The sequence below is a fragment of the Annulohypoxylon maeteangense genome (assembly GCF_022496945.1).
Source record: "Annulohypoxylon maeteangense strain CBS 123835 unplaced genomic scaffold GGS22scaffold_19, whole genome shotgun sequence".
Taxonomy (NCBI): domain Eukaryota; kingdom Fungi; phylum Ascomycota; class Sordariomycetes; order Xylariales; family Hypoxylaceae; genus Annulohypoxylon; species Annulohypoxylon maeteangense.
In genome coordinates, this window is record NW_025953266.1 from 69,807 (window position 1) to 84,149 (window position 14,343).

General features: G+C 48.4%; 3 protein-coding genes across 3 annotated transcripts; 2 read left to right on the plus strand and 1 right to left on the minus strand.

The window, feature by feature from the left end:
• Window positions 1–660: 660 nt before the first annotated feature.
• GGS22DRAFT_196392 (GroES-like protein) lies at window positions 661–1,985 on the plus strand (the record flags this gene model as incomplete). Its single annotated transcript, XM_047965813.1, has 2 exons — window positions 661–926; window positions 1,058–1,985. The coding sequence occupies exons 1-2, from the start codon at window positions 727–729 to the stop codon at window positions 1,983–1,985; spliced, it is 1,128 nt and encodes a 375-aa protein (XP_047815265.1). The 5' UTR covers window positions 661–726.
• A 994-nt stretch (window positions 1,986–2,979) lies between these two features.
• On the minus strand, window positions 2,980–7,193 carry GGS22DRAFT_57913 (uncharacterized protein). Its single transcript, XM_047967460.1, has 4 exons — window positions 5,374–7,193; window positions 3,622–5,306; window positions 3,444–3,552; window positions 2,980–3,391 (listed from the first exon to the last, which is right to left on the minus strand). Exons 1-4 carry the CDS (start codon window positions 7,095–7,097, stop codon window positions 3,250–3,252), a joined length of 3,660 nt encoding a protein of 1,219 aa, XP_047815266.1. The 5' UTR covers window positions 7,098–7,193; the 3' UTR covers window positions 2,980–3,249.
• A 539-nt stretch (window positions 7,194–7,732) lies between these two features.
• GGS22DRAFT_181603 (uncharacterized protein) lies at window positions 7,733–9,602 on the plus strand (the record flags this gene model as incomplete). The annotated part of the gene is made up of 2 exons (XM_047963880.1): window positions 7,733–8,238; window positions 8,315–9,602. The coding sequence occupies 2 exons, from the start codon at window positions 7,733–7,735 to the stop codon at window positions 9,600–9,602; spliced, it is 1,794 nt and encodes a 597-aa protein (XP_047815267.1).
• Between the last annotated feature and the right edge of the window lie 4,741 nt (window positions 9,603–14,343).

Genomic DNA, 14,343 nt, shown 5'->3' on the forward strand with positions numbered 1-14,343 from the left:
GACACGCGGTTCACGGGAAGGGGACTCAAACGGTGTTCTGCGAGGAATCGGTGTTACTCGTATTGCTGCGTTTAAGGGTTTATGAAAGATATGTGTCGGTGGAATTGGGAACCGGTCGGCAAAGGGTATTGAATCCCAACTTCGTTCTACGTGAGATTCTTGGTTACCTGCGGCCGACTGCTGGGTTTCTTCCAAGTTTGATACCAGCAGTTACGAATACAGGTAGCATAGGTACTTTAGGTGCATGATGTTATGGCAATGAAAACTCGATTATAATGGATATAGTTCCTCATGATTCTAGTATACTTCAATACCTGCTAGGTACCTACCTAGGTACTGACTTGCATAACGAGCATTTATTCAAATAACAACCTCTCTCTTATCATCAGAGAACGAGTTCTATGGTAGATTAAAATATACCTAATAATATCGAAAAAAATAATAATATTAAAATATGTGATATTCTAGAACATGCTGTTACAAATCAAGCGTACCTACCTAGTATGGATTCAATTCGGCGGAGCGTTCGGCGGGTTCGGTGGGGTCATCGCCGAAGACCACCGAGTGTAAGGATCCGGCTCCGTCCAGGCTGCCTACATACGTATATAAGGTACGTGACGATACGTTTATGCGTCTCTCTTTAGTTGACACTACATTATATCAAAATCTACCAAGGGAAAAGAGGTCGACAAAAAGATACTTAGAAAGCAAGATAAAGGCGGAAATATGACAGCATTACCAGATACGATGCGCTCCCTCGTAGCACCAAAGTACGGTTTTCCGACTGAGTGGGAAGTCACCGACATGCCAGTCCCAACGATCGACGACCCCAAGGAAATGTTGATCAAAGTTTACGCCGCCGGTATCTCGACGGGTGACACGCAGGTCGCAAGAGGGGGGACGAAGTATTTAATCGGAGATCTCAAGTTCGTGTCTACCATTAGTTACTTTTTGTTACAGTTCCCTACCTACCTACTCATCTATCAATACCCCTGAAGTAAAAGGGTCAAAAAAGGAGACAGAGAGATCACCAAAACTAACCACCACCCTAATCTAGAATGCCTCACAAAATCGGCATCGAAGCCGCCGGCGTAGTCGTAAAAATCGGGACCGGCGTGACGAACTTCAAACCCGGCGACGCCGTGTACGCGTTCGGGCTAAGCCGACCCATGAACATGCTCGCAGCGCCCGGCTTCTGCTCGGAATACTGCGTCGCGCGCGAGGCCCTCGTGCTGCACAAACCAGCCACAACGGACTTCGTCGACGTGTGTAATCTCGCAAACGTAGTCACGGCAATCCAGACCATCGACATGGGGCTACGACACATGCGCGACAACGGGGTCGTCGACGGACTCGAAGGGAAAACTGTTTTCGTACCGGGCGGGCTAAGCGCGACGGGGTCGGCGGCGATCCAGGTGTTGAAGAATGTGTACGGGGTGGGGAAGCTGATTACGACGGTGAGCACGGCGAAGGTGCCGCTCGTGGAGGAGTATCTCCCGGGTTTGGTTGACCAGGTTGTGGATTACACGAAGTGTAGAAACCTGGCAGACGCTATTCCCGCCGGAAGCGTCGATTTGGTGTATAACACGCAGTGGGGCGTGCAGAAGACGTTTCCGTTGGTGAAGAGGAATGTTGGGGTTGTGGCGTCGATTGCGAGTGTGCCGAGTCCGGGATTGTTGAGGGGTGGGGACCAGGGACCCGGGATGTTGCCCCCGTTGCCGTTTTTCGTGTATTGGTTTGCGGCGGTGGCGCAGTGGTACTATGCGTGGAAGCTTAGGGGTACGAATGTTAAACATGAGTTTCACTCGGGGAATATTGGGGCGAGAGAGGATCTCGAACGCGCGGGGGAAATCGTGGCGATGGGAAAGGTGAAGGCTGTGAAGAGGGTTGTCGAGTTAGAGGATATTGATGTGGTGAGGAGGGAGGCGCAGAAGGTAGCTACGGGAAAAGGGGGTATTGGGAAGTTGATTATTAAGATCGTGTAAGGGTCACGTAAAGACAGTCATAGTCTTCTTATCTTAAGCATTGTGTTAAAACAAAAAACATAACTACCTCTTTTATTAAAATCTAGCGTACAGATTAACGAGGCCTCTTCTAACCGCGAGACCGCCGTCGATCTCGGAGAAATCAAGATGCCCCATCTACAAAAGAAAATTTCAAAACAAATAATCCAGAACGAACGGAAGAATGAAGTAGCGAGGTGCAAACTACTTACTCCAATACAAAAGAAAAAAAACAAAACAAAACAAAACAATGTGCCAAAATGTATGACCAGCATGCCTATCATAAGCCTACTCGGGACGAGGACAGGGGTGAACTACGCGATGAAGTCTATACTGCAGCGACGGGACTTTTTTCTTTCTTCCTTCATCTACAAGCGCATCTACCAGCGGCCATGCGTAGGGATGGCATATCGAGACTGGATAGCCTGCCATTGGCCATCGCCTCCCTGGAAGATCCAGACGCGGAAGATGTCAGGCCCGGTTCCGTGGATCGACGGCATGAGAATAGCCGTTCTATTCTCGAAAACGATACCGAGCTGGATAGTTTGACCGGCGCCGGGGTATCCGGAGCCTTCTTGCGTGTAGTACTGCAAGGCCGAGTTGATGTCGTTGGCCTGGTTCCGCAGGATGTTCGCCGCATCCGGCTCTCCCCAGCTGGGACGGTTCGTATCAGCGAACGCGTTGTTCAGCTGGACCGCCGTCGGTAACCAATCGCGTTCGTCATAGCCTCCGATTGCCCACTGAGCCTTTAGACTTTCCGAGATGGCTCGGAAGGCACCCCAGCGGCCGGCTTCGAAGGCGCCGAAGACGGTCCATCCCGTCGGGAAGTCACCACGGATTATATGGTTGGCCGCCTGTGGCTGCGGTCTCGTCTGGCGCGGTGTTTGTTGTGCCTGCTTTCCGGCTTGCCCTCCGGCTTGTTCTCCGGTTTGTCCTTGGGTTTGTCCTTGGGTTGGTCCCTGAGTTGGCCCCTGCGTTGGTCCCTGGGTCGGACCTTGAGTTGGCCTTTGGGTTGGACCTTGGGTTGGCCCCTGCGTTGGCCCTTGGGTTGGACCCTGCGTTGGCCTCTGTGTTGGCCTCTGGGTTGGCCCCTGGGTCCGCTGCCTGACTGGTACCTGCCCTCCTGCGCGGTTTGCCCTCTCCGATTCTAGCCTTAGTCTTTCTTCCGTCTCGGCTAGTCGTATTTCGAGTTGTCTGACTCTTTGAAGGTACGAGAACGGGTCCTGGCCCACCTTAATGGAAGGATCTAATCCTGTGCCCGGTGTAAGATCTTCGGACCACGTGACTGACTTCCCTCCCTTGCCAGCAGGGTCGGAAGGACCAAAGGGGGTGAGACCAGATTTCTCAGGCTGGCCAGTGGTTCTTTGTCTCTTTGCCGGTTGGATGATCTGATGAGCCGGGATCTTACGCTTCCTAGGATTGCTACGAGGCACTTGATACTCTGTCAGTGGCGGCAGTAAGGGGATTCGACGGTCCGGGACCTCTGTCAACTGGTTGTATAATTTGACGATCTTCTGGAGGAAGTTGAGCTTTGGCGGCGGATATAACACTGTTAAGAACTGGTTAGCTAACTAGGCAATGCCCTAGACAGATCACTATATGTTTCGTGAAGACTTACCGTTTTCTAATTCATTGCTCATAGCAACTGATTGTAGGAGTGTCTCGGCCATAGGGAATATAGCAGGTCCTGGTACGAATCGTGACTTTGGTTTGGTGAAAGGCTTCAAAGTGGGTTTCTCTATCCTCTTCGCCGCCGGAGTCTTAGGCCCCGGCGTCTTGGGTCCCGGCGTCTTGGGCCCCGGCGTCTTAGGCCGGGGCGTCTTAGGCTGGGACGTCTTTGGTGGTGCTACCGCTCCCATATTCTCTGCACTTCCGGAGTGTGTGGGAGGAGGAGGAGGAGGTTGTTGTTGGTAAAATTGTTGTGGTGATGATGATGATGGTGATGATGGTGATGGTGATAGTAATGGTGATAGAAATGGTTCTTCTTCCATTCCGCCGCGGAGCCTCGGGGTAGTTGTCTCTTCTGAAGGCTTTGTAGTACCGTCATGCTTTGTTTCTTCTGAACCCCTTGTCCGTACCCTCTTTGTTCCCCTCGGCCCCTTTGTGTCTTGATCCGAAGTCGTATTCTTTGTGCTCAGATACTGACCGCTGGAATTCTGTGGATTTATTTGCGGAGGTAGTCTAGGCGCGAGGATCCCGTATTGTTGCTGAGGGAGGCGAGGGTTTATTCTTTGGGTCTCATCCCGTCGTGATGTAAGGAATTGTCTCCATTCTTTAGATTGGTGCATAAGAGGCCAGCGCATCATAGAGAAGAAGGCAAATCTGGTAAAGGGTGCCTGGTATCGCCTCTGCGAATCTGTAGCCCATTTCCAGAGGCTTGGTCGCTTGACACCTTGAAACATTCTGTTTGATTTCCAGTCCGAGATGCTCTTATATGTACCCGACGAGTCCTCAAGAACAATCTCGCGGGACGGATACAACGTGTTGCGATTGAGGACGCATTCGTCAATCATCCCTTCTCTGATCAAATCCCACTCGTGCTTATCCTTGAACCGGTTTTGTAATTCCTCGTCGGGATCTGCTTTTTCGATGAGTCTGTAAATCGTTGGTTGTTTGAATTCTATTTCGCCCGTGCCATATTGAATAGATTTCCGCCAAAATTGGTAGTCCTCAGTTAAAGCATTTCTTGAGATTGCTTTCCATCTAGATGAGCCCCTGTTCTCGCCCCCGTTCTCTCCGGCATTGTTGCCAGGAGCTGGTATCTCAAGCCGGCGTTCGAGTTCTCTTGTGTACGCTATTGTGCGGCCCATCCTGTAGGCAAGGTTGCGATAGAATTGGACCGTCCTCTCTGGCACTGATAGAGCCGCTCCTTTACGGTGTCGCAATCTACCTAGCTGATCCCAACTAGTGAGATCGGACCAACTGGGTTCCTGGCGTGTTACCCCTCGCCCACCCTCTTCGTACGAGCCTCGAGCACGAACTAACTCGTTATGAATTCGTGATGACAGTATATCTCTTGTCGCCTGTGCGGCGTTTCCGGACTGTGTTGCTTCCACCAACAACCGCGGGAGGTCCGGTTCATCGATATGGTCAAGGATATGCGCGAACTGACCCTCCATACTGTATGGGTCGTCTAGCGGATACGCACCTGCCAGGTGGTCAAGTATAGCTTGTTGATACGAGGCCTGGCTTGCGTCGAATGCTTCCATATTATCGTGGCGCCAAGCGATGCGATGTTCAGGGTGTATTTCGTAAAGAGGTCGCATGACAAGCAAGCCGGCGCCATCCGCTGTCGGTAGGAGTCTAATTTGTGTTAACCGGTTAACAAGTAGTTATTTAGGTAAACATATTTCTACGTGGCCAAACTTACCTGCATCGACCGAGATACGAAGACCGCCTAGCGTAACTCATGGCTTCCTCATAACTGAACTGGTAGGTCTCATTCGCGTCAACGTCTCCGCCACCATTTATATACGCCAATGCCTGCTCGAGGGTTGGGTGGGGACCACCTGGGTATCCTTCCCAAGTCTCCATACTTATATCGAAAATATCGCCTTCTCCAGTTATTACTGGGCTACCTGATACGTTTGGGTCGTTCAAAAAGCTTTGAAGCCGACTATCGAATAGGATGGTGAGGTTATCTTGGGGTTGCTTCTTGGGATCGGTCATCAGAGGTGTGGTAGAGGGCTCACACAAAAATCTCAACCAGGCAGCATCAGCCTCGTCTATAAGCAGAAGCGTCGGCGGACCACTGTCTCCGTCCTCGTGTTCCTCATCAGCACCAGGGCGTCTCATGACATCGTTGCGGATGTATTTCGGAGCCGTCTCAGAATCAGGTCGGGATTCTATTCCAGCTTCGATGTCTCTTAGAATAGCCAGCATGAAAGACCTGGGGGCGATGGCGAACGCGTCCTGCAGAAGGACGCGTAGCCGCTTCAGATACGACCCAATTCTAAGCCAGTGGTCATCATGTACAGAAAGACCGTGGTAGATAAACGGCCCTATGAAGTTGTTAGGTAGGGCAGACCGCCGAAAACTGTTAAAGTGATCGCGGATATAGAGACGGCGCGTCCGAGAGCCTAGGTTATTCATGAGCTCGTTGTATTTTTCGTACTGGTGAATAAAAGGGTAGGGATCCTTGAGCGAGTGAGGAACTTTCTCCGGAGCGAGCGCTCGTGGGTAGTAGACGAGCTCCTTGGGCATTACATGCTCTCTGAAAGGGAGGATCACCCGACGCCATGGAGTGTTGACCACTCTGTTCTCGTGGTTGCTGAATAGATTCAGGCACTGTTGGATCGCAGCTCGCTGCCAGCCTCGTGCAAGGCATAATTCTTGTAGATTATCTGGCACCTTGTCTGGAGAGCTAGGGGTGTTGGGTAACTCCCGAACCTCGGGGATGTCTTTGGCATGTCTCCACGGTGCCCGCTTCAGGGTTTCTCTAATCCCACCCTTCATACAGTGCTCATACCGATCATTGTCGAGTTTGTACAAATTGATGCCATCACGAGCTGAGCATGCAGGATTCTGAGGGTTCTCGAAATAGCTCTCCTCGTCTGCTAAGAATAAATCGAGCAATCCTGTTCCTCCTCTAGTCAGGGAAACAAATGGTGATGTAACAACACGATTGGGCGATTTATTTTTATCGTTGAAGGAAGCCGGATAATCGATTCGCCTACGCTTATACCGTGACTTGTCCGGAGTCGCCTTCAGAAATTGGTCTGAGGAAGTCGGTAGTCTCGTAGAGTTAGGCTGGCCAGATAACGGCAACATTGCCCAGGGAGTTGGGCCGTTACTCCAAGCATACGATCTCTGCTGCTCGTCCAATATAATGAGTGCATCATCCAACATTGCGCGCACATTAGGAATATCGTAACCGAGCTCGCCAGCCTTGCGAGCCTCATCCGCTTCCTGGAGATATTTACTGATCAACTTCACCCTCTGCTTCCAGCCCGGGTGTCTATATTGGTCTTCATCGGTGAGGAAATTCAAGATACGTGGAAGTGTCGTAGCAGGGTCTCTTCCGCCCGGACCTTTAGGCACGTACGGAAAATGCGCGTCCAGGGGGACTGCGAGTTGAGATGATGACTCCGCCATCGCGTCCGATCAGCCGCAACAGATCAAACTATTTAGAGCTCCTTAATGTGATTCCGCAATCTAAGCAAAGTGCTAGAGCGATTAACAAAAACACCGGTGATGTATCCAATGAACTCCAGCTTGCTAGAAAAAAATCATCGCCAGTCAGATCGTTTCGTTGGTGGTTTTTTTTTGTTCGTATCTAGAGTGGGACTATGGTAAAACCACGGCAGACAGTAGATACCTAAGCAAAAAGAAAGGATAAGCAGAGGCATGAGATTTCCGCTCGCGATGAATAGACCAGGAGAAGCTTGGGTACTTGTCTCTCTCTGCAAGGAATCTATCAGCTACCGGGGGTGAAACCTCAACATTCCAAAGGCGGCTTTGGGCTTTCTTTCTCCAAAATCCGATTTCGACAAAGAATGCCATTATAAGCTCTTAGCGGATAGGATAAGACACATGCGTGGAGCTTGAATTGATTTGCTACTTGCCGTTTGCGGCATTATGTTGTGGTTAGCTTTTTTGGGAACCCCATCGACCGGAATCGACAGATAAACGCAGTAACTATCATGTAATCTTAGTCCGGAAAACAGTAGAAAGGCTTCAAATTTATGAAAATTTCAGGCCATTCTTTAAAATCATAGGGATCCTAGATCATGGCATCTAGAGATGGCCAATCAAAGAGGGGTCGTCATGGCTCTTCTCCAGAACACCAATCCGAGGCTGGACCATCTCAGCGTCGTAGACGAATAGAAAGACAGAGGATGCCAGAAGATGAACGTAAGGCACGCCAACAGCGGAGATATCGATTACGGGAGCAGCGTGAGAAGAAAGATGAAGATTCTGAAGCAACCGGCTCAAATCTGCCAGCCGTAGCTGAAGAACAAAGAGCAAGCTCAAATGAGCCGGCGAAAATAGAAAGCACAGAAATCGAGGTCATCGAGGAGCTAAAGCCGTGGGAGACTCTAGTCATCGGTTGTGATTTTGGATATAATTTGAGCTATATCGAAGAAAAGGATCGTGAGATCGAACAGCACCGATACATTGTAAAGTACCACCAGGAGCACTCACCAGATGAAGTTGCGCATAAGCAAAAAGTTCTCGACAAGCTGATAAAAGAGAGATCGGAAATGGAAGACAACGAAGAGAATAATATGCCCAAGTAAGTCACCTGCAACGTTGCTCTCAGTGGGAAGTTTGCTATGAATTCGAAAGGAACACTAATAGTGCTCTCTTAGAAATCAGAGAGAGGAGAAGAATCGAATCGGAGAACGTCTAGAAGCGTTGAACTGGGCACTTGACACTTGTCAATGCGAAGCCGAAGAGGCCAACATCCAAGCCGCCATCCAGGGGTATCATTCCGGAGACATACCGTACTCGGACAACTTTACACTCATCTACGCCGGGCATATTGCCGATGTGTGCCCAACGTATCGGTCCTTTTGTGTAGATAGAAAGGAGAGGCTCGATCGGTACTACGCAAGGTTCGGACCGGGTTGGCTCTGGTATGAACCGCCTCTGTCTGAGGGAAATGATGGCGTGTTGGCAAAGAAGGGCTTATGCCTCAAGCGTGCGAGGCCGCCATCAGCGTATGACATAGGAAATTACCCTGTATATCAGAGTTTTACCATTGACAGGACGAAAGTAAGTAGAGAGGATGAGAAAACTTACGAAAGGATGCCCGAGAAAGAGAGGCCACCGAAGAACCCCCGATCCACCGTTCACCTCAAAACCATCTTAGACAGCGGAGCAACCTTCCCGCTTTTGCCCGTATCCGACTTTCAACATCTAGACATCGACCTGAGATGGTTGGCCGCGCAAGGCGTCTTGAAGGTTGCAACGGCAACCGAGATTATAATACGTAGGTTCTTCGAGTTTCGTGTATCGGTCTGTACAGAAAAGGGTGAAAGTATTGTAGGAAAAGGGGATGATGCGGTATATCCTGACGAGGAACGAGTACTCGGAGGTCCCTGTCCAGTCGTACTCGATCATGCGAAAAAGGTGAAAGGGAAGTGGACGGATCGTCTGAGTGGCATGATGCCGTTCGAATATTGCTACATATCCTCAGCGCCAACAGGGATGGAATTTTGGCTCGGAGAGGATCGTAGAGATGTGCTGGGGTCGAGACGCATGCCAGCACTCGCGCGGTATGATCCAGAGACGGAGATATACGTCGATACTCCAAAAGATTTCGAAGCATTGCAAGGCCGGGCACAGACGCCTGACGAAGTGATATTCAAACATCATTTTAGAGAGAAACAAGCAACGACTTTTGTCGATAGAGACTGGCCGAGGATGCGAGGGAGGTGTGAGCTATCAGCCACCGAACTTTCTCCAAATGATCAAGGATGGTATGAACCCAAGGAAACGCGGAAGTGCATATTGGAACCACGAGTAGGCTCGGTTTGGAAATCATCTTGGACTCCCGCATGGCGATATGATCTGCTGTCTAAAGCTGAATTAGAGAATCCAAGGTATCAAAGTATAAATCAGGACCCATTGGCATCATCGAGGGGGTGGGTATAGTTTTCTTTCAAAAAAAAAATTTCACGTAGAAGAACAGATTAAATAAATCAACATTAACTCTTGTTGAGGGTCGGCCTACTAGTATCAGATGAATGGGTATTGATGACCACGGCCTCAGTCGAGATACTCATTAATAGCGGATACAACGAACTTGGTTGCTCTATGAGGAAATTAGACGCTCGGGAGGAAACAGTGGAATTCGACCTGTAGCCTTTCCAGGTAAGTGATATCTGCATAACCGAAATCGTTTGATTGACAGCTCAGCGCTCGGGAATTGAGAAAGTCTCAGCTGCTGCTGATGACGCCACAGGTCGTTTGTCTCCGAGTCTCTTTATCATGTCTTTCCTGTCTTTTCCAAGGTTCTACTCCTATTGAATACCTAGGCTGCTAGGTAGGCAACTGGGGAGCAGAGGACGAAAGATGGATGGTGGCACTCTGGCCCGTCTTTATGTTGGCAAAGTGCTGATTTTTGATTTTGTTTGCATGAGATCGACTGCAATCAATTAGACCCTGTCGAATTGCAACATTCCGTACACGGCGTAGATATTATATGTAAGTGGCGGCCTTTCACCGATGTGATAGTGTTCTCGTAAAACCCTATCGGAGAATTTTCATCCAGAACCTCGCAGGTGCTCATCTCCGGTTGCTGAATTTGATTCGGTGCGGAGCTCGGAGGGAACAAGGAAATCTTCAATCGATCAGAGTGAACTTACTATGTACATAGTATACCTAGGGAAAGTTCCGGCTACTGATTAGCTCGAAGTGGTGAAGAGGCTTGCAGCTATAAGATCAATGGCTTACAGAATTTGCTCAACTGTTCCAAGGATCTCCGTGAAAAATCCGATCTAATGAGACGGAAAGAAAAGAAGAAAAATATCTTGGCGCGTTTATATGGAGATCCTAATTATAATATAGGCGCGGTACGGATCCGTAAAGAGTCTTTTTTTTTTTTTTCCTTCTCACTTTCTTTCCTTTTTTTCTATCCTCGGACTACTCTGGAAGTCCTCTCACTAAGACTAGGCCTTTATGTTCGGGGCTAGACGGTGTTGGTCTAGATTTCGTCTCATTCGTCTTATTCAGATTGGCTGTCTAGTACCCTACATATTATATGGTTAGCATACAGAAATAGCCGCATTACCTAGTACTTCATAGCTTCTCCGCACCATTTACGCGGCCGACGCCAAAAAAAAAACAAAAAACGCCAAACCGACGCGTGGGGAGGAGGGGAAAAGAGGAGATGAAAGATGGTTTCCTCTCCGAGGGGCTGGGTAAGTGACCACCTCTCTCGTCATCGCGCGCCCCGCCGTCGATTCACGCCATCTAGATTGTGTCTGTATCGGGTCCAATCAGGACTATTATGGCTATTTGCAGGACCTTTGTGATACTTAAGGAGACGACTCAGGCTATCCGCAGTTACTTCGTAGTAACTACCTACCTAGTAATGCAGTATATAAGTACGTAATATCCTAGTCCGTGAGTGTCCCTGGTCCCAATTACGTAGGTATGGTTCGGGAATTGCGGTATTGAGCATTACCCGCATATACTCGAAACGTTTTGTCTATGATTCACGTAAACTATGTGAAGTAGACAGTAGCGTCCAGTCCGAATACGCCTATCAACGTGATGCAGCAGAGAATTTTTGGTTCAGGGGTGTTGAATGGTCCCCCGCATAGCTAAAGCGAACACCGAAGATGGGTCTATTCTTGAGGCTGAGGATCATGGAAGCTCCGTAACCTGGCTTGTGATGTCGCACAGATTGATATTACCGAGTGATTTGACGTAGGTAACGGGCGTATAAGGTTAGTCTAGGACCTAAAGTCATGGCTCGCAGAAGTGGGAGGCCAACAATATCATCGATAGATATAATTGGACGAGCCTTCATCCTTTTTGGGGCTGTGATGGCGCGAAAAAAAATATCTACCTCACACAGCTCACTTGTAAGATATTCGTACTAATTGAGGAATGATGTGATGCTTTCCCCTATCAACATATCAGTGAGCGATGTGCGTTCAAAAGTCGACTAAAGTGGCCCGATGGTCTGACCAAGACGAAGCCATCCGCGTCGCCGAATGATCGAAACTGGAACGTAAACCAGGGAATCACGAGGGGGCCGGACCAGGCTACTGCAAAGATAGACCTAGGTAGGCCAAGATTCAAGGCCTTCCCCGGACTGAAGAACGGTATGAGATCTAGACGCGTTCCGACACTAGCGCGTTCGTTTCTTTTTAAACCCATCGCGTCATCCTTGCCAAGGAGATCTCTAGCCAGAGAATCCTGTCGGCCGCTGGTTCAATCAGATGCTTCGATTCCGCCAAGAGCTTACAATCTTTGCTTGGGAATGATATCTTCTCAGCTGTTAAAGTCCAAGCGCAGGAAGCTCGCGTGTATTAACTTGATGTCAAAGTCGTCAATTGACCCGCACGTTTTTTCCGAATTCGTCATGAACCATGCTACCCAGGTGCCGTGTATGTAGATAGAACTTGGACCACTAGTTCGAACTGCCGTTGTTTCTTTCTTTTTTTGGTCATTTAGACCATGCTACTCTCACCAACAGTATTCGATCATTTGCTGGTTAGATCTGTTTATATACAAGACGAAGTAAGAAATGAGATATACCCGCGAGATTGGTGCTACCATCACTTCTTCTAACATCTGATAAGAAAATAGTGAAGTGTTACGGTACCTATCTGGGGATGGTGACTTGGTAAGGGTAACAAAAGTACAGCTCGTGGAACCGTTGTAGCGCGTAAGCGCTCAGGGTTGTTAGGTAGCTTACCTTGCAGTTATGTTACCAGCAAGTAGCATCATCAGATCATAGTGAGGTTGGAATGTAACGCTGGCACGCCGGACGCGGATCAGCTTATTAGGCAGATTTCGTCAGCTATTTGAAAGCGATGCCATTTCTTTGAAACACGACCCAGACTCTAATGCTAGACTCGGGCGACGGCAGTTCCAGAGACGGGAGGTTAACAGGTGCTTTGCGAATTTGTCTCCGTTATTTATGAGAGTTGGTAGTGTTCGCCGTTGGGATCTCCCCGCGGTAGAAATACGCAACCAATTCGAATCTAGCCGTTATCGTCGATTATTGGTCAATGGTAATTGTCAAAGGATTCCGTAGTATCAATACTTGAGGACCAAAACGGAGGCTGACCCTTGAACGAGAACATCCATGGATAAGTATGTACTAGTAATAATGGAGATCTGTCAAGATTCCACCAACGAAAAGTTTTAATGCCACCAACTTTGGAATAGCCTCGGTTACCTATCCGTCTCGTCATTTGCAGCAAACGATCAATTAATAAAGGAATGAAATCGAGGATGAAGATGGTTCTCATCATGCTAGGATGATTATGCCATATTCTGAATAACCTAATAGGGATATAAAATGTTAATAGATAATTTGAATTATTATAGCAACTTGGAATAAAAATGAGGAATATTAGAGATAATTGAGTGATTGGATGAATTAATGATGGTTTGCATAAGCTGGGTAAGGAGATCTGGGTTGCATTAGATTGTTTTTATGCGTCCAGTGCGTCCCCACCCAGGGTTTAAGGTTTCCACCCTAGCGGATTCATCAGCCTCATCGTGGCTTTCATTAAGCATTGCCCAATGTGGGTCAAAGCTTCTAGATGATCTATCGAAGCATTGTGTAACTTAAAAAGTTTAATGACTTTCTCAATTCAATATTCCATGTTTAATGTTCAACGTTCTCGGGATATGCAAGGTACTAGGTAATACTAAGAACTAATAATACTACGCCGTAAATACTACACGGTGTCTTTCAACCCAAATATCGACCGAGACTCATTAATTTAGTTGGATCATGCCGAGATATATCGCCATCTTATGCGGTGTCATTCTGCGGTTCCGGAGCAATACTAGAAAATTTTCCTTACGGCGGTGGATAGGTACGAATCCGATCGTTTGGGTATAGAGGATACTCTTACGCCAACAATCAGCCTCAATGACGATTTGTTTTAAGCAACACAGTCTAGGTACCTGAGCAAAGTTACTTGAGTAATCGGGTCTCTCCTGATAGGGTCACTATTCATCCTGCAGCAAGGCTCGCCCCTGATAATTTTACTTTTAAAGGCGTCGACTAGGAAACCGGAGGAAATGTCTAATTGCGATCATAGCGAAAGAGAGTCGTTGGGGCACGAAGTAGTAAAAAAAAGCATCTAACATGCCGAGCCCACCGCTAGATGATCCCGCGGCCCGCTCCATGACTAAAGTATTAGTCTGGAAATGCTTGAAGAGCCTCTTCATTCCCTTCCACCGGATTCCTCGCGAGAAAAAGTTTGCACCGCGTCGGCGGATCTCTGTAAGAATCTTTCACATAGACCCAGTTGCCTGTATGCGTATGCCGTTGTTTGGGGGCTAGTTGAGGCGCCTAGCTTCGGTAGCTTACAACTAAGGCGGGCGAGCAGCTATTCGGTATGGAGCAGACCCATTTTGTTACTCAATGATTGCATGATGCGGCAATCTAGGCCGTGAGGTCAAACTATCAGAGTCGCTACAGCATTGAGGGGCCGTGTCGGCGTGTTCGGTCATATGCCCAACGAAGAGACGAAAAATGAGAGGCGGGTATACCTAAAAAGGCGTTGGAAGAAATATATGTAGTCTACTCGGGCGGTTCATTCCATACCTAAGTAAACTCCGCCTTGGCTCTTCACCGCCGCAGTACAGTTGGCTGCCTACCTAGTACCTAGGTATTTCTGACATATTTTTATAAAAAAAA

What these genes read in the sequence shown, in the direction of transcription:
- GGS22DRAFT_57913 (XM_047967460.1), bottom strand. Translation starts at nt 7,097, where the DNA reads ATGGCGGAGTCATCATCTCAACTCGCAGTCCCCCTGGACGCGCATTTT. An exon ending in TCGTATCTCGGTCGATGCAG is followed by an intron (nt 5,307 to 5,373) that starts GTAAGTTTGGCC and finishes AACACAAATTAG; the next exon opens with ACTCCTACCGACAGCGGATG. An exon ending in GAGCAATGAATTAGAAAACG is followed by an intron (nt 3,553 to 3,621) that starts GTAAGTCTTCAC and finishes AGTTCTTAACAG; the next exon opens with TGTTATATCCGCCGCCAAAG.